Raw genomic sequence first — 24,261 nt, forward strand, 5'->3', positions numbered from 1 at the left:
AGAATTAAGATGAGCTTCTAATGATATTCTGCTGTCTCTGACCTACTGGTAACTTAAAATATGTGATTTGTGAACTGCAAGGTCATATCAAGCCCCCAGGGAAATGTCTTAGGAGTTTATCTTCGTTACCTTCAGCAAACTTGCTACCAGGAATGGTCAGCAACTTCCGCAGCTTTGCTATTATGGTCTCTGAGAATCAGGAGAGATGCTCTTCCCTGCCCCCTGTGGTGCTCAGTGCTAAATCAAAGCGCTACGAGATCATGGCTACCTCATCATTCCCTGCTCTGAACAGTCTTAACAACATGGAGGAAATGTCTAAAGCTTGGGAGGACACTGTGGTCTGGAAGGACATCAGTGGCCACCCACCACTCAGTCTTCTGCAACAAGCCTTAGGGGAGAAGGAGAAGAAGGGACATATGTGCTCTCTCCTAGAGAAAGACATTGCCTCCAAAGGAAGGAGGGAAATCTCTCTCTTCAGGAACTTGTCTCTAGAGAATTCTATGTACGAAAGAGGAACTTCAGCCTGAGAAAAAGAACTTCTCCCTTTCTTCTCTGCAGCTCAGACTGTTATGGCTGTGGCAGTTGTGAACTTTGACCAGTTCTCCTGGGTCTTGGGTCAAATGACTAAGATGAGGTGCTCCCCTGGATACCCTGTGTGGATCTCTGTGTCAGCAGATTTCAAAGACCCATGGGAGCTTCTGGAAAGGCTGTTGACCTGAAGGTACCCGGATGTGTGCATATAGGTGAAAGGAGATTTGGGTCTTTCTGTGTTTTTCAGGCAACAAAACAGAAAAGCATGAAGGCCTGACACAGTGCTGAGATTCAATGAAGCCTGATTTCCTAAGAAAGTGAGACTGCCACCCACTCCCTCTGCTCTTCTGGTTGGGTGATCTCTCTTCCAACGAGAAATTGTGGGTAACAATATGGCAACACTGGCAAAAATGCTGGAGGAGCTGAAGGAGCTTATTTGATCCACTTTTAGAGACATCTGAGATTTTTCTTGATGCTGTAAGCGAACAGTATGACATAACTCCTGTTTCAATGATCTTTGTAAAGCTCATCTGAGAAGTGTGTTAAAAGCAGGTGCAGATGAAAATATTTTGGGTTCAGGGAAGATGCTTCTTCTATGGAAAAGACCAAGGAGAATATGGCAAGAATTAGGGTGATCTCTCCTGAACCTCAGTCTCAGACAGGCGCCCATCTTCGGATTCCACGTGAAGAGTGCTGAAGGGCCTAGGAAGGGCTCATACAGGCATTGGACCTTGGAGCAAGTCAGGAACTGCATACGTAACTCTGGAGGTAGGCACAGTCACAGCCGAAGTCTCTGCTCAGCAGGTTACTTGTCAATACTTAGAAGTACTACAAGGGCAGTGTTTTTGAACTGCCGAGTCCTGCTGTATGTCAATCCCCAAAAAAGGTCAGGGTCAGTATGGGAAGTACAAGATTTTCCTAGGTTTTGTAACCAAAGAAATTAAATTAAACTTTTGGGAACAGCTTGAAGTACAAGATGGGAGGTCTCTATCCTTTTGCAACACTCTTCCAGAGCTTCCAGCCTTGTGGCCTGCAGGACAGAAACTCACAATATGTAAATTGTCCATAACAGACAGGTAGATTTTCTTTTGTGCCACTCTAAGGTGGGCTGTACAGAGTGTTGTACAAATAAGAGATTTCTGGAACACTTTATAGAGACAGCTCTGATTCCTCCCCGCCTCTTCCATGGCACAGACTCTGCCCTTACTGAACTGGCTCACTGACTTGTCCATTGGGACAGAATCTGTCCTTTGTCTTTGAGCATTCTTTTATTCAGCCAGTAGCATCACTTCTTTCTGTGGATTAGGGATTGTTTAGCAAAGGAAGATATGCAGGAAGCCAGAGCACCAGGCTATGCTCAGTGCTCCTCTGAGAGTGCTGGATGGAATGAAGATGACCAGAGGGCTGGAACATCTCTCCTGTGAGGACAGGCTGAGAGTTGGGGTTGTTCAGCCTGGAGAAGAGAAGGCTCTGGGGAGACCTCACTGAGGCCTTCCAGTATCTGAAGGTGTCCTACAAGAAAACTGGGGAGGAACGTGCCATAAGGGCTTGTAGTGAAAGGACAAGGGGTAATGGGTTCACACTGGAAATGGGTAGATTTAGATTAGCTGTAAGGAAGAAGTTCTTCCCTATGAGGGTGGTGAGACACAGGAAGAGGCTGCCCAGGGAAGTTGTGGCTGCTCCATCACTGGAGGTGTTCAACACCAGGTTGGATGGAGCTTTGAGCAACCTGGTCTAGTGGGAGATGTCCGTGTCCATGGCAGGGGGTTGGAACTAGATGATCTTTAAGGTCTCTTCAAACCTAAGCCATTTAGTGATTCTATGCTGCAAAAGGGTTATAAAGGGCTGAATACATCAGCACGTTAATCTAATCTCATGATCATTTTCTTGTGGAACTTGTGATTTCCTCAGTGTCTTCTGAAAGAGGTTGTCTGGGTTCATGTAAGCACTGCAAGGGTACATCAGAGCACTGTAAACTTTTGAATAGTTCCATCCTCAAGGACAGCAGAATTCAAGAGTTTTAATTAATTTTGACTCTACTCCCTTAGTTAACTAGAGTGCTGTACTAAAAACATTGCAGATCTTAGGAATAGACACCCAGAGAGACAGCTCTTCTCTCAGTTAAACTTTCTTTAAGTACCTTAAAATCCAGCAAAACCAAGTGTCACTGAGATGCTGTGAAAGGCAGGTAAGGGCTTTACAGATACAAACTAAAAGAAGAGAAACAGCAATGCTGGTCTGAAAAGACGTAACACTTGCGGGAAGCAATTCCTAGGGCTGTGTTTGGCAACGTGTGCTGCCTGGGTTCTCTGCCTCTCTACCCACTGCTTTTATCTAGCTTGTTTTCTGAAGAGGTGAGCGTTTCATTTAGTCCTCAGCCCATGTCTGCTCTATACAGACTCAGACCATCTGAGAAGCCACACGATCTCTTAATGTGCCTCCTCTTTGACTCTCCAGCACACGGGAGTTATTGCTACTTACAGCTCTCCCTCTTCAAAAGTGTAGCAGAAAGTCTGCCCTGACAAACACCATGTAGGCTACAGAATCACACCCACAAAATGCTAGTAAAAAAAAACAAAATAAAAAGAAAGGATTTGGGTTTAGCAAGCCTGTGATATGGATATTTAGTGGTTAGTACAAGCTCACATCTCAGCCAGACCAATAACCTGAAATGCCCTCACAGCCCACCACACTTGGATACAAGTTGCTACTTCCCAAGTCCCATCACTATGTCACCCAAGTGACCTGTATTGTCTGTAACAAACTACTTTTTCCATAGGAATTTCATTCTGAAGAGACCTGAAGACTGCAAAGGTTTGGAAACCAAACATTCAAATGCTTTTCTGCGTATAAATCCTAAATTTCTGTTGGTTCACATTCAGCCTATAACATATCTAGTTGTGCTCTTTGGTAGCTGGCGTGTCTGTACACACACTGTGTGTTTTGAGGAGCCCTGAAGATTTAATAAATGAAAACAAAGCTGCTAATGAAACAGAGTCCCTCTCCAGTTATGACGAAATCCACCTTGTTTTCACAGCGAGCTGCGTGACATTACAATGAGAGCGTTCACAGGACTTCAACATGTGAACCTGTCAGCACTGAAAGGCTGATGATAGATTCATAGAATCATAGAATCCTTTAGGTTGGAAGAGACCTCCAAGATCATCAAATCCAACCATTGAGCCAATAGGGCTCTAAAGGCCTCTGCCAAAACAGATCAGAATCTGTCAGGGTTGGAAGGGACCACAAGGATCACCCAGTTCCAACCCCTCTGCCATGAGCAGAAACCCCTCCCACTAGATCAGGCTGCCCAGAGCCTCATCCAGCCTGGCCTTAAAGCCCCCCAGGGATGGGGCCTCAACCCCCTCCCTGGGCAACCCATTCCAGGGTCTCACCACTCTCATGGGGAAGAACTTCTTCCTCATGTCCAGCCTGAATCTGCCCACTTCCAGCTTTGCCCCATTCCCCCTAGTTCTGTCGTTACTTGATAGCCTAAAAAGTCCCTCCCCAGCTTTCTTGTAGGCCCCCCTAAGATACTGGAAGGCCACAATCAGGTCACCTCGGAGCCTTCTCTTCTCCAGACTGAACAGCCCCAACTCTCTCAGTCTGTCCTCGTAGGAGAGCTGCTCCAGCCCTCGGATCATTCTGGTGGCCCTTCTCTGGACATGCTCCAGCAGGTCCACGTCCCTCTTGTAATGGGGGCTCCAGAACTGGATGCAGTGCTCCAGGTGGGGTCTCACCAGCTAGAATGAAGTACAATTTTTTTTTTCTTTTTTTTTTTTTTAGTTTAATCTTGAATTTAACAGTCTTTGGGAACAGATGGATTTTCCATAAAATTAGGATCAAATTTAATCCTTACTGCAGAAATACTGACTTTGAATTCTTAGAAACTTCTGCTGAGGGAGATCCATGAAGGAGTTCTAATTAAACCTCCACAAAGGAATAAACCAGTCAGTTTTTTTTTCAGCTGGGAATATCTGAGCTAGTGTATCAGTGTTGATTTGGCTTAGTAAAGGTGTAAGGCACTCTTGTTGGTGGAAAGTATCGGCAGCTATCTGAGTAGCATGTTCTGGGACACTAAAGCATGAGGAAAGGTCACCTCAGCTAATTTTCTTCTTGCTAGTGATTTGATTTGGTAGATATTGGAGATGGGGAATTTTAATTCAGTCCACCACTGTGTTAAGCTGTGGAGTGCTTTGCTGTTAGGAATTACGGGTGTTCAAAGTTTCTGTGGGTTCCAAAAGCAGCTGGAGAAATTTCTGGAAGTATAATCTAACAGCAATTGTCATATGAAAACGTTTAATAATAACTTCAATTTCTGGAAATCTTTAGTGGTGACACTATTCTGGGAAAGCATGGCTGTATGCTTGGCCATTAGCTATTACTGCTTGACCAATAACTACTATTGTCCCTTAGGTAGCTACTCTGAGAGAGAGGACACCAGGATAGATGGATTTTTCATGCTGACCATCCCTACAATGTGTTCTGTAGGTCCTGTTTGCGCTAAGTACCGCGGCTGGCAAGAGTGCTCATGTGAGACTCTGGCAGGAGTTTCTATCTGAGGGTCCCATTGCATCTGGAAATGGCTCCATTAAGGGGATGTTGTTCTGCAGCTGTGCTGGTTACTTGGGAAGAAGGGCCTTCAGTGGTGAATGAGAGGTGTCATGGGAGTGTTGTTTGGCCTGACATCAAAGCAGATATTTAGTTCCTACTGCACTTCTGAAAAATAGTGTCTTATGCTGTATTAGGCTGTTTGATAGACCAGGCATACATATTTCATCTACCTTCCAAAATACAGTAATTACACTTGCGCCACATAACCAACTTAGTCACCAAAAAGACCAGTTCCACAGTTTTGAGCAGGTATTAACAGGGTGCATTCACTTTCTTGGGACACATGCACAAAGCTCAATAGAGCAGTTGGAGACTGGTGACCAGGTCAGCATCCTCCTGTGTCTACATGGCACACATCTGCACACATCTGCACACATCTGCATGCTTCTGCTGGTGCCCCCATCCACACCTGGTCCATGGGCAAGGTGATGTCTCTGAGTTACATCACTCCTGGCTTCACAGCTGTCCCTTCTAGAGCGAGTGGCTGTGCATGGCGTCGATGCTATTTTCCCTTCAGGCGATGAAAAAATCAAAGCAGTACCCAGCATCATAAAATCAACTTACATTTCATAATGGGAACTCGGTGAAGAAAAATAGAATAATGAACAGTGAGCTTCCTGTGGCTTGTGCCCACTGCTGAGGAAGTCTAGTCGATACAGGTAGGAAAAGGTTAGATGACTAATTAGTCCACAGGGCACAATAGTATAATTTTGATTATTCCTATCAGTGACATGACACTCGTTATTGAAAAATAAAGATTTACACCAAGTGTCTTCCTTCCTTAGAAAGTTTTAACTCACAGACAGAAGCCACCATAAACAGCCGACAGTGGTGGTGGTGGAGGCAGGAGTTAAATCCCTCCTACCTCCTACATCTTCAAAACCCACTGATGACACTGTCTTCATGTTCACTAAGAAGAAAAAAGCCAGAACATCCTTTGCTCATAAACCCATTAAATGGGGCTGTAGGCTTGTGCCCTAAACCTGTCATCAAAACTCCTACTAAAAAACCACCCACTGCTCCCAGTAAGAGAAAATAAACATGGACCTAAAATATACTCTTTATTCTGAAAGTGACCAACAACATCCAGAGGAAGAAAAGCAGTGGGGTACAGCTGCTTTTAGATGCACACCATCTCCTACTGGAATAAATATTTTTTCTCCTCTGCACAATGCAGTTTATATCAGAAGTTTTAAATCTCACAAGGTAGCTACGAGCCAGTGGATGGTGTTAGAAGGCAAAGAGTGTGCAGGGGAACTAGCTGCAACTCTCCTGCCTTTGGAGGACTATTAGCACCCAAGTAATGGAGAGAGAAGGGTCAGACAAAGTATGGCACGTATCAAATCCAAATCTCAACATTATCATTTTAATTTCTGGGGTATTTTAAAAAATACAGAGGGAGGTAGTAATTTCTAGTAAGACTGTAGTGATGAAGAATGCTGCAGATGACTATTTTCCTTAAGACCTAAATTAGAATTTAGTGACATTAAAATATAAGTAGAACTGAGCTAGGTAGTTGAAGAAACTCATCTTAACACAGCAAGATACAGATGAAAAGCTAAAATGTGCTGAGACTGGGGCCAGTTTTTGGATAGTAACTCACACAACAGATACTATTGTGTGCTGAAGTTTTCTCAACAGTTTTTAAAGGTTAAATAGATTTTGAATCAATTCATGTTGGTCTAACAATTTTATAAAAATAAAAATTAAAATAACACAATTACAACTACTTTCCAAAAAGTTTGCTCAGGGTTTAACATCAGACCACATGTATTGCATCACAGGTTTTCAGACTGTGACATGCAACTGTTCCTGGAATCTTCAATCACTTAGGCTGCTGTAGTTCATAAAACTGATTTTATTTAAATAACCAAGAAGAACTGATACATATTTTACTGAGCACTTTAGAAGACAACAAGAGATTTCACATCAAGTCATATTTTTAAACACAAAAGGGGAATTCGTGAAAAGTTAGGTTCATATCCAACGTGAAAAATGAACATGTTGCTTTCAGGAACATCGAGTTTTAAAGACTGAGAATTCTCCTTACATTAAACAGTTCAAACACATCAACATCACAAAATCTTAGTATTGCACTATTTATTACACTCCTTGTTTAAAACACACTACGCATCTGCATTACCCACATATAAAGGACCATCAGCAACACATCAGCAAAGCCAGACAGAAACAATCTAGAAAAGGTCAGAGGGGTTGTAGGTTTGCTGGGAGAAGTTTGGCAGTGCAATTGAGCAGTTTGGACCACCGGTATCCAACACAAGCCCTGTTTCTTGCTAGCAGTGCAACAGACATTAGGACTGCAGCTGTGCTACTGCCCTGTGCAGAGGTAGCATAACACTATGGCTTTAAAGGTTTTCTTTTAAATAAGGCTTGTCTTAGCTGAAAGCCATGTAATAACTGAAGGGTTCTTGTAATACTAGCCTGAAGTATGGCAGCATTTTGGGGTCCACTCATTTAACAACAGCTGCCAAATTCAAGGAGGTGCACTATCTCCTTGAAATCTGCTGCAGCACGTAAACACTTCTGTGCAAAGATGGTAACTCAAAGTCTTTCTTTTCCCTCTTCACCCTCAGCCATATAGAAAATGCTAACAGTAAAGAACACAATAGCAGGTGACAGATGAACCACAAAATGGAAGTCCTACCTAGCTATAAAAGAGGCTTTACTCTGTCTAAAAAGAACGTGGAAGAGGTGACAGGCAAAACATTTCAGTTACACGGACAAGTGAGCATATAACATTTGTGAAAGACACAACTGTCATTGTGGTGCTTAAAACTCCCACCTGCCTCACCTTCTATCTAAAGTTCAAGACAAAGGTCACTTTAATGCTCATTGAAGGTAGAGGTCCTGGGCAGGGGCGACGACACTAGAGCTGAATGCTACACTCCCAAAACAGTCCAATAACAAACAAGGACAGTTTTCTAATTTACCAAAGCTGCTAATCCACTTCAGCATCTTATTTTTACTTAAGTCACAGGATGTGTGAAGAGAATAACCTTTCATCATATTTACATCTGTCTCCCTTTGGCTGTTGGGTGCTTGGCGCTGCTGAGGCACTCAGGTGCTACTGTAATACAAACAAGGCTGCCTTCTCTAGTGGGGTTTGGAGAAACCAGCACAGCTAAGATTGGTTTTGAACTACAAACACGTTGAAACGAATTCCACAGATACAAACATTACAAAACAATTTCTCCAAATCATTACAAAAATGGAACAACTTCACTGGTCTTCAGTCCAAATTCCAAGGTGCATTTATTAGTCACTAAGATCAGGACAACTGAGAAACAGAAGTTAAACTAACATTTAGCTTACACAGAATTACATTTTGTAAAAAAAGTGTTAAGACATTATTAATTTACGAATACACAGAAAATTCAAAATCTCTAACATTTACAGTAACACCTCATAATAAGCCTGTTCATAGTTTCTTCGCCATCACGGCCAAGCAATTAATCCCAGACGTCCATGTTGAGATGGCTAACCAAGGAGCAACCTCCATGTTTCCTGTGAAGACATAGCCAGTATCAGTGGCCCGCCACCACCTGGTACAGATAAATCAGACTCACTAAAAAAAGAAATATTAAAAAAATTCCCGTTTTCCTGGGAAAATAGGCCCAAGATGTCTCACGTAAAGTCCAGAACTGAGATAGTTGCTCCCAGCAGAGCACGACGTGGCCACCTGGTTTTGTTACCTGCAGGGTCATGGTTCCCACCCCTGTACAGTAAGTGCTAGTTCTTCCCTCCTACCAGCTCCAGTTGCATTCATTGCACGTCACTTGCTACTTATGATGGAAAGTTTTTTTATTCTTCTGGTTCCTTGTGTGTTGTTGTTGTTGTTTTGTTTGTTTTTTTGTTTGTTTGGTTTTTTTTAAATAAATAAAGTCTACAACATGCTTTTTCAGGTACATGACTGCTGATTATTATAAAACAAGTAGTCTGTAAACCAGTTTTGCCTCTGAGGAATTGTCAGGCTGTCGAGACAGTTGCATCCAAAGAGCAGCACCTCATGTCGGGCGCAGCGAAGGTGGAAGGGAAGATCTCCTGCAGCACAAAGCTCCTGAGAAACATCAGCATGAAGAATCTATAAGTCTTTGGCGAAGTTTTTTATCTTCTCTCAGACTCGCATTGCCACTTGTATCATGGTCTGTCAAAACTAAAGAGAAAGTAAACCTTTAGAAGCAAAAGAGCCATCAAATCACTTGACATTTTCTTGTTTACAAAGGACCAGTTCCCTCTGCCAGGACAGTGGTGCAAGGCTGGCTGTCCTGTGCTGCGCTGGAAGTGCTGAGCAGCCTCCAGCTGCCCCCGTGACATCCAGATGTGGCACCCAGCAGCAGGATGTCCTGCAGCCTCTCCTGCCCTTGTCGTCCAGAGGCAGCATCTACCACTGGTTTGTTAACATGGGTACTAATTAAAACATGCTGATGCCACTAGTGACAGAAGAAAAGATGATGAGCCCCAGACAATGAGTCCCTTTGCTGGTGGACAGTGAAGTCTGCAGCTCCACCCAGGCAGAAGGAGAGGAGTGCACCAGCTGGACCTGGTCATGAAACAGCAGCTTCTTTCTGCCATGCATTTTAACAGAGCCCCAAGCATGAATTTGTTCTGCACTGGTGCAAAACAAGTCTTTGAAGTGTTTGTGAGATGAAAAGATTCTCAAAATTCCTGATTTCAGATAAAAATAAGTCAGATTTTCTGTTAGCTTTTTCAGCTCTTTGAGCACAAACCTTCACCTTGGGCTTCTAAAATCTACCAAAACCTACCCAGCTGTCATTTCCAAAAGGGAAACATTTAAGAGGAAAACTTTTTTTTTTATGTCAGAATTACTCCAAACTTCTGTACTACAGCTGGCTGCCAGAAGCGCTTCTTCTAGTTTAAAAATAATTCTACTTGCTTTTTTCGAGTTCTCCTGTTGTATAAGTTGACTTCTCCTCCAAACGTCAGCCTACTAGAACTGCTTGACCAAAGTACAAAGGAACAGTTACCCTCTGGGTGCTGCTGCTTCTGTTTTATTAAGCACAGCTTAATAAAAATAACTTTCTGAAGAGAAAGTAATTTTTTTCCTGCCATTGAAACTTGCCCTCAGGATTGTGCTTGTCAGCTATTAAATGCTTTAAAGCATCTTCACTTCCATGAGTGAAAGACTTCCATTTGTGACAAGGTAGCCCACAGATTCTGAAATACTTCATTCAGAAGATGTAGGCACTGGTGTCCTGCTGCTGCTGTGAGGACAGCTCCAACAGTGGCCATCTTCGTATCAAATGGGAAGAAATCTCTTCCATCCATTCATGCCTCTCCCTGGATATCTGACCTCCCTAATTCTGTACTTGTAGACAGAGCTGAAATCACATATAAGATATGCCACGGTTTTTAGCACAGAATCTAAGCCACACTTCATGTAAGAGCAATTGCTCAGAGCAGATCACATCTGGGAACTGATAAGAATATGCAGAACACAGCTGTACCAATCCAGATCAACTCAAAACATTTTGGCAAAACTGTCTTTACGTGCAATCTTCCTTTTTCTCTGCCTAAGAAGGTACAGAGGCACGTTCACTGGCCTCAGTCCACTTCCCTTCTTTTGTAGTTTTCTCTTCCTCCATGGGCGGCATTTCTGAGCATCAGAACTGCTTTTACATTCATCTAAGATTTCCACCAAAGCTTGAATGAAAGCAGAAGCAGCAGTTATTACTCTTCTGAGCTTATTTCTGAAAAACAAGTGTCCTGAAACCACCATCTTTCTCACTGAATTTTCTACACAATTTACTGTACACCAATCTAGTGCTCCTCTACTGTGCAGATGGTCTTAAGGAGTTCAACTTCAGACAGCTGAAGCCTCTTACTGCTAAAGCAGAGATGTCGGCAACGACCAGCAACCTATGCCACTGAGGACCACCAGCTTAACAGACACTTCAGCTTCTAGCCTGTGCCACTGACTTGCACCACCACAATATTCTGGCACTTATGTGAACTCATGGCAATTATAGTGCAGACAACATAGCAAGGTCTAAGCAGGTCCATTTGCTTCTGGTATATATTAAAATGTTTTTGGTAGGACTACACATTCAGATGAAACCTGCTTTGTTTTCCATGAACGAATTTTTGTTTTAATCTATTCCTTATCTCTCTATACTAGAAGGTTTGATGTGGTGTTTTTGTCGTGTTTCTTTGATTTTTATTTTTAAAGAAAGAGGAGGTCACCTTACCTTGTAGCTCTGTTGCATTTTTTTCCAGTTCTTCTGTAGTAGTTTCTTCAGGCTTCTCCAACACAGCTGTCCCTAGCTTCCCATCTATGGTATCTGTCTTAATAGTACCGAGGTTCACCAAAAGTTGCATGACGTCAAACTTCTCAGAAACTGCAATGTTCTCCAGCACTTTGAGGCATTTAAATGACTTAAGCTCACTCACGTTTTCCTCAAGAAAGAGGAGGTAAAGGCTTAAGTCATCAAAACACTTTGACTTCAGTTTCAGAACATCAAAAGTTGGCAGGATTTCATAGACTTTGAGAATACCTGAATTCCACCTCCACGGAACAAACATTGCATACACGACCAGTGGTATCACCAGAAGATAGACTAGCAGGTTAATGTAGCTCAGTACCTTGAAGACACCAACAGCAATAAGCTTGCACTGAACCACTTCTGGAACTGTTGTGTCATTCTTTAAGATCCCAGTTTTGATAGTGCAGAGGAACTCATCACTCAGAGAGGAGAGGCTAATGTAGTAGCCCAGGTAGAGGCATGCAATGAAAATAATTACTAGTGTGAGTAAACGGCAGATAATGTATTTAATTATTAAGCACTTGGAATTCTTCTTCGTCTTTAGGTACTGCTCCACAATTGGGTATTTAAAGTGGCTTTCAGATATTTCCCACAAACTGAAAGACAGAGAAAAACCAAACAAATAAATCACACAGATCACATCCTGCAAGTTTCACCTATTTCAAATTTCAAAGAAACCTAGTACTCTAAAATAGACATAAGATTGGAATCCCTCTTACTGGGGTGAATCAAGGGTGGGTTTAGTGAAGTCAATAGAAAAATCAACAGAGCAGCAGATAAATTAAAATGAAGGAGGGGTTGTTTTTGTTGTTGTTTGGATTTTTTTTTTTCCTTAAACAGAAACTTCGCAGATCTAGATCTGAAAGGACAAGAGATGACATGTAAAAGACTTTGCACACAGCATGCAAGTGACTGTCAAGAATATTGAGAACTGAGGACTGCAGCCATTCCTGTTCTCTTAAGCTGTGGTAAAACTAATTAACAACTACTACTACTGAGGAAATCGGGGCATCTTAGGTAATTGGTAATCTGAAGAGCTCATAAAATGTTTTCTTTGAAAAAAGAAAGCTGTAAGTCCCAGCTCCAAGTGCCCACAGTAATGACTTCATGTATCTTATTTTTTTTCATAAAATTTAAAAATGTGTCTTTACAATAAATTTCTAGGACAGTGCAGGTGTCACATCTGTTAAGAGTTCCAGGAAAAGAACAAAGAAAGCCAAGTGCCAGTACCTTACCTCTGTGTCAAGTTCTCATTAACAGCTGGAACCAAGTCAGCAGGGTCCCTGGGGTCTCCGCTGCGGATGCTGTTAGCAGCCTTGATTGCCCTGTTATAGGCTTTGTCGAGTTCTTCCATAATGAATTTCAGGTCTGAGGAAAGGTGAGGTGCTGCCGTGAAGCGCCAGAACAAACAGGGCAGATAGAGCAGGATAGCGACCAGCAGGAGGATGTACGGAAAGAACTGAGGGGAGAGAAACATTCACATTCATTTTTATGGCATGTTCAGAACTGCACTGCTTGCAGCTGAAACTGAGAGGTGGCATTGACCTGGGGAACAACACATAGCAAAGGCAACCAAAGCAGGTAGCAGAAGCTGACTGGAAGAAGATAGTGTCACACAACTCTCCCTCTCAGATGTGTCACTGCTGTTCACAGCAATTAAAATGCTCCAAGCAACAGCAAAATCTCCCCATTCGATGACAGGGGGTTAACAAATAGTACCCTGGGCTGTATCACAAGCAGCACAGCTAGCAGGTCATGGGAGGTGATTCTGCCTCTCTGCTCCACTCTGATGAGACCCCATCTGCAGTACTGTGTCCAGCTCTGGAGTCCTCAGTACAAGGAAGACATGGACCTGTTGGAGTGGGTCCAGAGAAGACCGCAAAAATTATTACAGAGATGAAGTATCTCTCCTGTGATGACAGGCTAAGAGAGTTGGGGTTGTTCAGCCTGGGGAACAGAAGACTCCTGAAAGATCTTATTGCAGCATTTCTGTGCTTAAAGGGAGCCTATAAGAAAGATGGGGACAATCTTACAATGGCTTAGGTCAGAAGAGAACCTAGAGATCATCTAATCAAACCTCCTTGTCCCATGGGCAGGGACACCTCTCAACCAGACTAAGTTGCTCAAACCCTCATTCATCTTGGCCTTGAACACCTCCAGGGAGGGGGCACCTACAGCCTCTAGTAGGGGCAATCTAGTCCAGAGTCTCGTCACAGAATCACAGAATGTTAGGGGTTGGAAGGAAACCTCCAGAGATCATCAAGTCTAACTCCCCTGCCAAAGCAGGGCCATCTAGTCTAGGGCAGGTCACACAGGAACACATCCAGACAGGTCTTAAAATTCTCCAAGGTAGGAGACTCCACATCCTCCTTGGGGAGCCTGTTCCAGTGCTCTGGAACCCTTACAGTAAAGAAGTTCTTCCTCATGTTGAGGTGGAACTTCCTGTGATCCACCCACCCTCATATTGAAGAGCTTCTTCGTAAGATCTAGTCTAAACCTACGCTCCTTCAGTTTAAAGCTATTTCCCCCTTGTCCTGTTCCTGGACACTCTTGTGAAAAGTCCCTCTCCTGCCTTCCTGTAGGTTCCCTTCAGGTATTGGAGGTGCTGGAGCAGGTCCAGAGATGGGCAACGAGGCTGGTGAGAGGGCTGGAAAACATGCCTTGTGAGGAGTGGCTGAGGGAACTGGGGTTGTTTAGTCTGGAGGAGACTGAGGGGAGACCTTATTGCTCTCCACAACTACCTGTAATGATGTTCTAGTGAGGCTGCTGTTGGTATCCCACATTACTAATGATAGGACAACAGGAAATGGCCTCAAGTTGCTCCAGGGGGGATTTTGTTTGGATATTAGGAAGAATTTCTTCACTGAGAGAGTGGTTAGACACTGGAATGGGCTGCCCAGGGAGGTGGTGGAGTCATCATCCTTGGAGGTGTCCAAAAAATGAGTAGACGTAGCACTTGAGGCTATGGTCTAGTGCTTAGGGAAATGCTGGGATGAAGGTTGGAATTGATGATGCTAGAGGTCCTTTCCAACCATAGTGATTCTATGATTCTATGTTAACTTGTGTTTGCATTAAAAGAGATTAAAGTTTTGTATGCACAAAATTAATCATTTGATGCTGTTGAACATTTTATCCAGAAAAGCTATTTCTAGTATCACCTACCATTAAAGCAAAATCCTATGTTACCATTAATACTAGGAATGCATAGGATGTATTAGCACATAAATAAAACCTGACTTCTAGAGGAACTGCATCAGCAACTGGAGACCATAATACGAACCATCATTCTGGACGTGCACCTTCTCTGCACAGCAGTCAGATTGGAAATTTGTGACACACAGTTAGACAAAATTCTGAAAAGCACAACATAGCCATAGAGAATTGAGGGTGCTGTATTTAAAGATCAGATTTTCGTTCTGACTCTTCTTATAAATTCATACTTTAACTGTTTCTGCTAAGGAAACAACATAATTGAACTTGGCCAAAATTGCTACTGCAGGTAAGCCCTCAAAAAAGAAAACTTCAAGAAACGTTCACTTTTAAAACTGAAATCCCACAGGGATTGTTAGGTTAGCCCAGTAACAAGACTGTTTCCAAAACCTAGTGAAGCTAGCAACACAGGGTTGACTGTAATTATAGGGTACGTCCCACTAGAGGTAGCTCTTCCTCACCAGCAAGGATCAAGCATCAACCCAGTACTGCTCTATCATAGTTGTGATCTGTCCCCTGTGTCCCACAGGGGCTTGACCTCACAGGGCAGAGGGATCTAGGGGGTTGCTCCTGACATCCTGGAATTGCTGGGGACGGCTCATCTGCCCAGCACTCCCACTGAAACTATGCTGTGTTCTGCATCACTAAACCACACTTACCAAATGGACTGCCTGTAGTCATGGGCAGGAATTTCTTCCCTCCACCTATAGGCTCTGACCTTGCCAGCAGCCAAGACAGCCCTTGGGTGTGGGTGCTGCTCTGCTTTTGAACTGCTAACTGCTTTTGAACAAACTTAGCAAGCTCATTCCCTCAAAAATCACATCCGCATTGATTTCAACATCTATCCTTTCCAGCTGAGATGGAAAGCTCTGGCATATTCAACCAGTTTCTGTAGACATCTCATCAGCTCAAACCCAACAGCTCAAGAATCTGCCCTTCATATTTATCACTGTGAACAATGCCACCAAATCTCATAGGCCTAAATCCTGGATGCTTTGGCCTACCTAAAGCTTTATGGCTTCATGTCTAGGCTCTTTCAGTCCTCTGAACTCTGTATTATGTAGAAATACAAGTGATCTATCTAGGAACACAGCTTAAACTCATCTAAACTCCTCTAAGCTGCTGCAACCTTTTGCACAGGCTTTAACAAATGCCAGCTCACCTAATAGTGCTGCAAATCCTGTTTGACTTCATTTAATTCTGTGTCATACACCTCTCAGCACCCTTCCACTGGTGCCAGCTGGGGAAAGAAACATTTGTTTTAGTAAGGAGTGACCAAAGCTTCTTATATTGGTTTATAACACCTGGCTTTGTTACTCACTCATCGGAAATTTTATAGGTATCAGAGTATCTATGGATTCCCTTTTTGACCCTTAAAACTGAAAATGCCACCAGCAGTATCCAATTAATCTTTTACCCTGAGACCTACCAGACATGCAGCAAGAAGCAAGAATGTTGACACACTGAAGTCATGGCTCAAAACCTCCACTGTCTCAGCCCCTATCTCTTTCTTTATACCTAGAAAAAAGACTCTGTGGACACTTTCTGCACTTGTGTAGCACATTGGCATCAGCCCTGTTGCTCTGCCCCAGACCTCCTCCAATCCCCTCCCCATACCTCCTGCCTCACTACAGACTGCTGTCTTATAAAAACCAGCCTCTGCCACCCCCTTCTCTGGCACCTCCTTCTCTCCCCAACTCCTTCACCACTGCCTCTTCACCTAGAAGCATCACACCACTGGGGCAAACGCACATTTTCCATGGATTTATTGGGCTTGCCCTTGCCAGGCTCTCAGCACTCCCAAAACTGTAGCTTACAGCAGCATGAGAAAACACTATGCAGCTCTCTTCTGAATGGTCTCAAAACCAGAGCAGCGGCACGGCCATTAGACCAACTCTTTTGTTTAGGAACAAAGGCCTGTATTTGTCAGCCCTTCCACAGCACTTGAGGCACAACTCCATCCTTCTCGGATTCTGGCTTTTTGAAAAATGAAAGATACACTTGTTCTATTTGTTAACAGGAGGCTTAGATAACTAACAAATTGTTTTGAATCATTACAATTTAAGGCCTTGAACTGACAGGCAGAAGTGAAAATGCAAAGTCATTTGGCATAGGTCCTAGATTTCAGAGCAGCAGACTCAGATTATCCAGCTCATCTGACCACGTTTTACAGTCACACATGATGACTTCCTATTTTAAGAGGACTCCTCCATGGTAATCATACACAGATAACCATGTGCCACACACCTTTTCTTTTATGGCTTTGTATTTTCTCCCAAGGCACTGAATACAAAAGAGGGAAATGCAACTTCAGTCTTGGTTAGTTTGTCGTATTTTAAGTTAAATGGGAAGTGTCACCAGTCTCAGAACTGTATGGTCAAAGATAAGCCACAGGAAGATATTTGCCTAAAAGTAAAACTCAGTTTTTCCTTTGCTGTCTAGTTACCAAGTTCCTTTTTGATGATAAGTTCACAATGTTGGATGTAAGATGGTATGAGACCATGTAACTAAAGAAAGGTCCCCTGAAAGCAGATGACAACAGATAGATTAGAATAGATACAATATCCTACGTTTCGAAAGGCTCTTTTCTGAACTTCATTAGTGAAAGTGCATTGAGGGCTGCAACACCATGCTCCAACCTGGAGAAAAGAACAGGAAAAAGCCCATTGAGTTCAGCACTCAAAAACAGAGCAGTAGAGCTTCAGCTAGGCTAGTCCTAGTTTCTGGAAGGTACTAGGCACAGCTATTGTGTGATTAATACGCAGCATGAGACAGACAAAACTAGTAGTGCATGCACTAGGGACTCAAACTAGAGTCCCCTGTGTGTTTTCTGATAAGTATTGCTGAGCTCCTGAAAGCTAAAGATGATGGAGACACGTTCACCTGCCTCGCTTGTCTGATGGCACACTGGGCAGCACAGCAAGCTTCTGGGGAAGCAGAGCACTAGGAAGCCAAGAGATCAACTGCCCCTCATTTGTACTGCTGCAGCTCATTTCACCTGACAAACCTCTGAGCTCTGTATACATACCATGCTGTGCCCTTGCTCCTCCTGAAAGCCAAGAGTACCTCACATCTGAGCAGGATGCATCTGACAACTCAGCACCAGAAACAGCCAAAGCCCATGGTAACTGATGAGACAGTCCAAAAGGCAGTCAAAGGTGAAAAGAGGACCACACCTGACACAGGCTGTTTGGTAGCCTGTGGCACAACACTCCACCAAGCCCTGAAATACAGAAAGCATGGCCTTTCTGGACAGTGAGAGCTTAGGAAATAGGATGTCCAGGAGTGTTAGGATGCAGACCCCTGACCCCCCATCTCAGCACAACACATTGTTTTCCAGACCTGCGTTCCACACTTGCAAAACCAGCTATAAAGGTTAGCATCAAACCAAATAATTTATGCAGATCAAAACACTCACACTTCACAGATGCGTGCTGTTCTCTTACATCCTTGACCATAAACAGGTTGAGCAATTTTAAATCAATATTAGGTGCTATGAATGGAGAAGAAAAATAGCCTGCAGGCATGCCGTCCAGACTCTGGAAATCTCCTATCTATTTAACACACTGAACTCTTCTGAAGTCATGACCATTTATTGAAGTGCATTTGCTCCTCTCATGAGGATTATCTACACAAACTGAATGCATGTTTTCCAAAACAACTCCATCTGTGAACATCTACATTCAGATAAATATTCAGAATGAGATGAGCCATGTTCACTACATTTCAGCTCCCAACACACAGGCAGAGCCTTTCACTGAGGAATGCACAGATAGTGCTCGCACTACAAATATTAAAGTGAATTCTTAATATTCTCGTGACCTGAATTTTTTCACCCTGTTACATGGGAGAAGAGCAAGGCACACACCTCCCTACAACCTCCTTTCAGGTAGCTGTAGAGAGTCTCCCCTGAGCCTCCTTTTCTCACAGCTAAACAACCCCACAGTTTTGGTCATCACAGCATAAGGAGGACTTTGAGGTGCTGGAGAGGGTCCAGAGAAGGGCAACAAAGCTGGTGAAGGGTCTGGGGAACATGTCTGATGATCAGCTGAGGGAACTGGGGTTGTTTAGTCTGGAGAAGGGGAAGCTGAGGGGAGACCTTATTGCTCTCTACAACTACCTGGAAGGAGGTTGTAGTGAGGTGGGAGTCAGTCTGTGTTCCCAGGTTACTAACTGTAGGATGAGAGGAAATGGGCTCAAGTTATGCCAGGGGAGGTTTTGATTGGATATTAGGAAGAATTTCTTTACTGAAAGAGTGGTGAGGCATTGGAACAAGCTGCCCAGGGAGGTGGCGGAGTCACCATCCCTGGAGGTGTCCAAAAAACTTGCAGATTTGGCATTTGTGTACATGGTTTAATGGTCATGGTAGTGTTGGGTGGTGGCTGGACTTGATGATTGTAGAGGTCCTTTCCAACCTTAATGATTCTATGACTCTAACCCCAGTTCCCTCAGCTGCTCCTCCAAAACTTGTGCTCTAGACACTTCACCAGCTTCATTGCCCTTATCTGGACCCACTCCAGCACCTCAGATAATAAAACTGTCTTTTAAAGATGCATTAGCATCACACTCTCCTCAAGGTGCATAGAATCATAGGGGTTGGAAGGGACCTCGAAAGATCATCTAGTCCACCCCCCCTGCCAGAGCAGGGCCACCTAGAGTACATCACACAGGAAGGTGTCCAGGCGGGTTTTGAATGACTCCAGTGAAGGAGACTCCACACCCTCTCTGGGCAGCCTGTTCCAGTGCTCCGGCACCCTCACAGTAAAAAAATTTTTCCTGATATTCACCTTGAACCTCCTATGCTCCAATTTGCACCCATTACCCCTTGTCCTATCATAGGTCATCACTGAAAAAAGCTTAATTCCATCTTCCTGACACTCACCCTTTACATATTTGTAAACATTGATGAGGTCACCCCTCAGTCTCCTTTTCTCCAGGCTAAAGAGACCCAGCTCCCTCAGCCTTTCCTCATAAGGGAGATGCTCCACTCCCCTAATCATCTTTGTAGCCCTACGCTGGACTCTCTCCAGCAGCTCCCTGTCCTTCCTGAACTGAGGGGCCCAGAACTGGACACAATATTCCAGATGCGGCCTCACCAATGCAGAATAGAGGGGGAGGAGAACCTCTCTTGAAAAACTAAACCACAAAATAGTCTATTATGTAATACCCCTAGCGTCCTCTTACTGAGATACAGTAAATACACAGCAAATAAGTTAAAAGGGCATTAAAAAAACTTCTTCATAAGCTCAAATATGCTTTTATCATCCAAAGAAAACAGCTGCCATGGGTGGTATGACCCAAAAAGCACTTTCAAGGACCTAATCCACAGAAAGCTTGCCAAGATCTTGATAAAAATGCTTTGCAGAAGATGAGAACTACTTTAGTGGCATTTAAAAACCATCAGTTTTCTAATTTTACTGCATCTCCAGTCCTTATTTGCTCCTTTGAGCAAACGCTATTGAAGTGACTGCAAGCATTCTGACCCCTACCATACCTAAGAGTGGTCAGACAGTAACTTTAAGTACAATAGCACAGGTTGTTAAGCTGCACAGGTCTGAATTGCAGCCTTGAGAAAACTTGTCATCTCGCAGTACTCAACAAAGAAGGAAGCACTGAAGTGTCTTCGCTTGAGATGGAAACATTTCTCATTAAGAGTTCATGTCATGGTGAAGTGTCTCCTCCTTCAATGCCAAATTCGGTTTGCCACAGGGAAAAGCCTAAGCAAAGGCACCAGCCCCCAAACAGGGTAATGACAGCAATGGCATGTTTCCAGAGGCAAAGGTGCCAAGCTCCTTCCGGATACCAACCTATTCCTGTTTGAGTTGATGGACAGAAACATGATCTGTGAGTGGCTCATCATTCTGGTTAAGATACTATCCTGCCTCCAGACCTCAGAGTGAGTCTCAAACCATACATGACCCTTCTTACCCCATCTGTTACTTACTTTCTGTTTTGATACGGCTTAAAAACTGTATTTCTCCAGTTACTAGTGAGACTAATGTGACTGAAGTAGCTCTAACACTACGCTTTCAAAGAATCTGCATTCAAATTTCCTTAAACCCTCTGGGTGGGGCTTTATAGGTGAAATGTGAGGAGGCTTCAGCCAACTAAGAAGTTGTACAAACAGCAAGTAAGGAGAACCAGGTAACAATCATGATTATAAACATACCAACAACATATTGAAGAACCTCAGGGGCTTTTTTTTTTGGTTTGGTTTGGTTTGGTTTTTGTTTGTTTGGTTTGGGTTTTTGTTTGTTTGTTTGTTTGTTTCACGTGTTTACAAACAGGCAACTAAAAGAACAACTGACAGATCCATGGTAAATCTTACTTGTATTACAAAAAGAGAGTATTTTCAAAAAGGTAAGTTTCTCTTCATGCATACAAAGACTTCAAACCCACTCATTACATGCAATGCTTCAAGCAGGTCCCTGCACTTTTACAGAGATCTGAGCTAGGTAACTGACCTCTCCTGGCCATACCGTGTGGGAAGACCTCTACTTTCTGCTGTCAGTCAGATGAGTCCTTTGCCTGCATTCCACACTGGTATGAATCCCTTCCCTCTAAAGAACCATCTGCTCCCTTTACCTCAGCTTTGCTTACCATTATCTTCCTCTTGATTCTACCCAATTAATAACAGACTAGAAAATAGAACAATTTAAAAAATCTCTAGAAGTCTCTTGATCATAATCACCTTCATCCTAGCAAACCAAGACTTCAGGGCTAGCGAGAGATCATCACTCCAAGTCCAACTGCTCTTCAACTTGCTTGGTTACTATCATGTCTGGTGGTTATCAAGAGCCAGTAAGATGATGCTGGCTGTTCTCCTTCATGAGTTTGTATACATTCCTCTGCACACTAGAGATCAAAAAGGCTTCACAGTGCAGTTTCCTCCTCCACTAGACTGCAAGGACTTCTCATCCACAGTAGGCAAAAGCTTGTTTGTATTCTAGTTAAGGATCATTAAGTCAGGTGGAGCACTCACCTTTAGAGACAAAAAGCAAACTATCTGCACAGAGGGAGCAAATACATAACTCTTCCATCCCACATCACCACTGTCTGTCTCCCTTTACAACTACCTTTAGAAACCAGTATCTCTGTTCTGGCACTTCAGATATACACAAGAAACCTCTTGAGGGAAATAAGCCTGAGTGGAAAACCCAAGAAGACAACAGACAACAGAAGAGTGAAGCCTGACCAGACTAGGTTTCATCAGTGACAAGCTTGAAGATGAGTCTTGTCAGAGGACTCAAACATACAATAATTTTGTCAGCTTTTTCACTGACAAAGAGGAAGAAATCTTAGCAGTAAACTAAGAATATAGTCAGGACACACCATAAGCAGGACATACTATAGTCTCTTCTTTCTGTTCATCTATCTGCAGACAGCTTCTTCCTTGAACTGTGCATTTGAGTACACAACTCATTTTTCTTTCTGCTAAGGGTTATCCAGTGTGAAGAGTTATTACAGAATCACTGGAAATTTCAGCAATCTTGTTCTCCAAGGAGAGAGGCCCTGGGCACCCTCGAGGAGGCAGAGAACACAGGAAGTTGCAGTATGTTCCTCCTCTCCACTCCAAAATAAGTTTCCAAACCGATAAACTCAAGTGTTGGGAAAGATCTCCTAGAGCAGAAAGGACAGCAGGTAAAGGTGCCCAACCTTTGGGCATTGTCCAAAACTGTAACATACATTTCACTGATAAAAAAAAAAACCAAACAAAAACCAGCACAGATGTCCTCTGAAATATGAGGGAAATGGGAAGGTTTCAGATTTTTTGTAATGCAGCATGGTTGTGATAACTCTTCAAAGCAACCAGATGCCTACAACAAAGGCAGGACAAGTCACTGCAAGTTAGTTTCTTCACCAAGAGCTACACAGTCCTGCTTCCTCTCCACACCATGCTGAGCACTGTCTAAGCTCACAAACCTTTGACAGCACTTCTGCTAGAGCACAGAGAGTATGCCACATGGAAATCCATGCATTTCAACCAGGAATTGGGGCCTACCACCTCATTCCCCCCAAACTATAATATAACGCCTCCTTAAGTGTTTTTAATGGAGCCTTCCAGCAAGCTAGTATAGCAAGATGCTGAGTCAGAGTATTAGAAAGAGCCTGAGATACTTTGCAATTAAAGCACTGATTCCCAGAAAGAAGAAAAAAAATTATTTTAAAGTGTTGGCTTAAGAAAAACTTAGCCTAACAGTCCCGGCTGTCCCTCTGTGTGCACCATTGCTCTTGTAGTGCAGACTCATATCTTCTCTCATGTGAGCTTAGGAAGGCTCTCTTCTCTCATTAGCCTCACTGTGCTCCCATCAAGGCTCTGCTCCACCAATGAAAACAATGGTGTAATGGTTTGAAACCTGCTGCTCCTGGTGTGTGGAGATCTGAAATCTAAAACCAGGTACAAGCCTGAATGAAAGTGGCGTACACCTGTTCTATTCCCACTTCCCTCTTCCTGTCCTCGGGACTTCCTGCTGGGGTCTATAAAAGGGGAGAGAAGACACACCTCTCGCTCTTGCTCTTTTCTCTTCACCTCTGCTGGGGTCCTGGCCAGACACACGCTGCTCTGCTGCTTGTGGTTTCCCTGTGCTGCACGTGGCTGTGGCCATCTTGAAGACCTGGGCCTCATCTACAGACTCTTCCTTGCCTCCATCCAAGTCCAAGGATTGTGCATCCACCTCAATCCAGCGAGATCCAGCACTGGGGAGCCTCAGCACAGCATCTGGGTTTTGTATTTTTTGGAAGTTTAACCTTCCTTGCTTTGTTGTTCCTATAATACCTTTACCCTGTTTAACCCCTACCCTTTTTCCTTTCTGTACCCTGTTAAACCCCTACCCTTCTTCCTTTCTGTTCCCTGTTAAATAATATATTTCATTTTATTAACTTTTCAATCGGTGCAAAGCTTTCATTACCCCTGCCTTCCTTTATTTACCTCTCTACCTGGGAGAACTACGGGATATGGACGGTGGGACACAATTCTGCCTTCCAACCGGGACAAATGGTTATCTAGCCAAAATCTGCAGAGCAGTGAGGCTGCCTGCACCAGGAGACAACCCAAGCCCTGTATTCCTGCAGAAGCCGTCAGCCCCCAGGGCAGGCCACCCAGCAGTGCAGCGCAGCCGCTGGCCCAGCGTGTCAACAAGGGCCAGGCACCAAAGGTCAGTGATAACAGCTGTATCACCACTTCTTCCCAGAAACTTGTTAAGGATCGAAGCTGATGAACAACCAGCAGAAAGATGTTAATTAATACTGGCCTCCAAAAACATCTGCAGCTCATGGTGCCTGGCTCGGGGGAAGGCTTGGTGACTAAGCACAGATTTAGGGAGTTAAGATGAGTCACCCAGCCCCTGCTACAAGGGCTGACTCAGCTGTTCAGGCATACTTCCTGCAGGCAGCCTCACGGGTATTTACAAGGAAACACCTCACACCATTCAGCTATCATGGGAAGAAGGACCTTGCATCAACTCTTGAGACAGCAGCAGTCAGCAAATTAACATGGGTTGCATAACAGTTTGACTACTCAAGCTATTAGTCCTGGCTGGCAAACTAGGAGACTTAGAGCTATCATAAAATTCAACCCAAAGAAATGAGGTAACAAGAACTCTTT

General features: G+C 43.6%; 1 protein-coding gene across 1 annotated transcript in view; it reads right to left on the minus strand.

Annotated features, from left to right (window-relative positions):
- Positions 1-11,372: 11,372 nt before the first annotated feature.
- The window catches only part of PANX1 (pannexin 1), a gene marked incomplete at its 3' end in the record, with an annotated part of 22,527 nt that continues 9,638 nt past the window's right edge, over positions 11,373-24,261 (minus strand). The window contains exons 3-4 of the mRNA XM_008945911.1: positions 12,683-12,906; positions 11,373-12,043 (exon numbers count right to left, since the gene is read on the minus strand). Of these exons, the coding sequence (XP_008944159.1) occupies positions 11,373-12,043; positions 12,683-12,906 (895 nt within the window). The remainder of the gene's footprint in view (positions 12,044-12,682; positions 12,907-24,261) is intronic.

This window comes from Merops nubicus, unplaced genomic scaffold, assembly GCF_000691845.1.
Source record: "Merops nubicus isolate BGI_N331 unplaced genomic scaffold, ASM69184v1 scaffold16008, whole genome shotgun sequence".
In the NCBI taxonomy this organism is placed as follows: domain Eukaryota; kingdom Metazoa; phylum Chordata; class Aves; order Coraciiformes; family Meropidae; genus Merops; species Merops nubicus.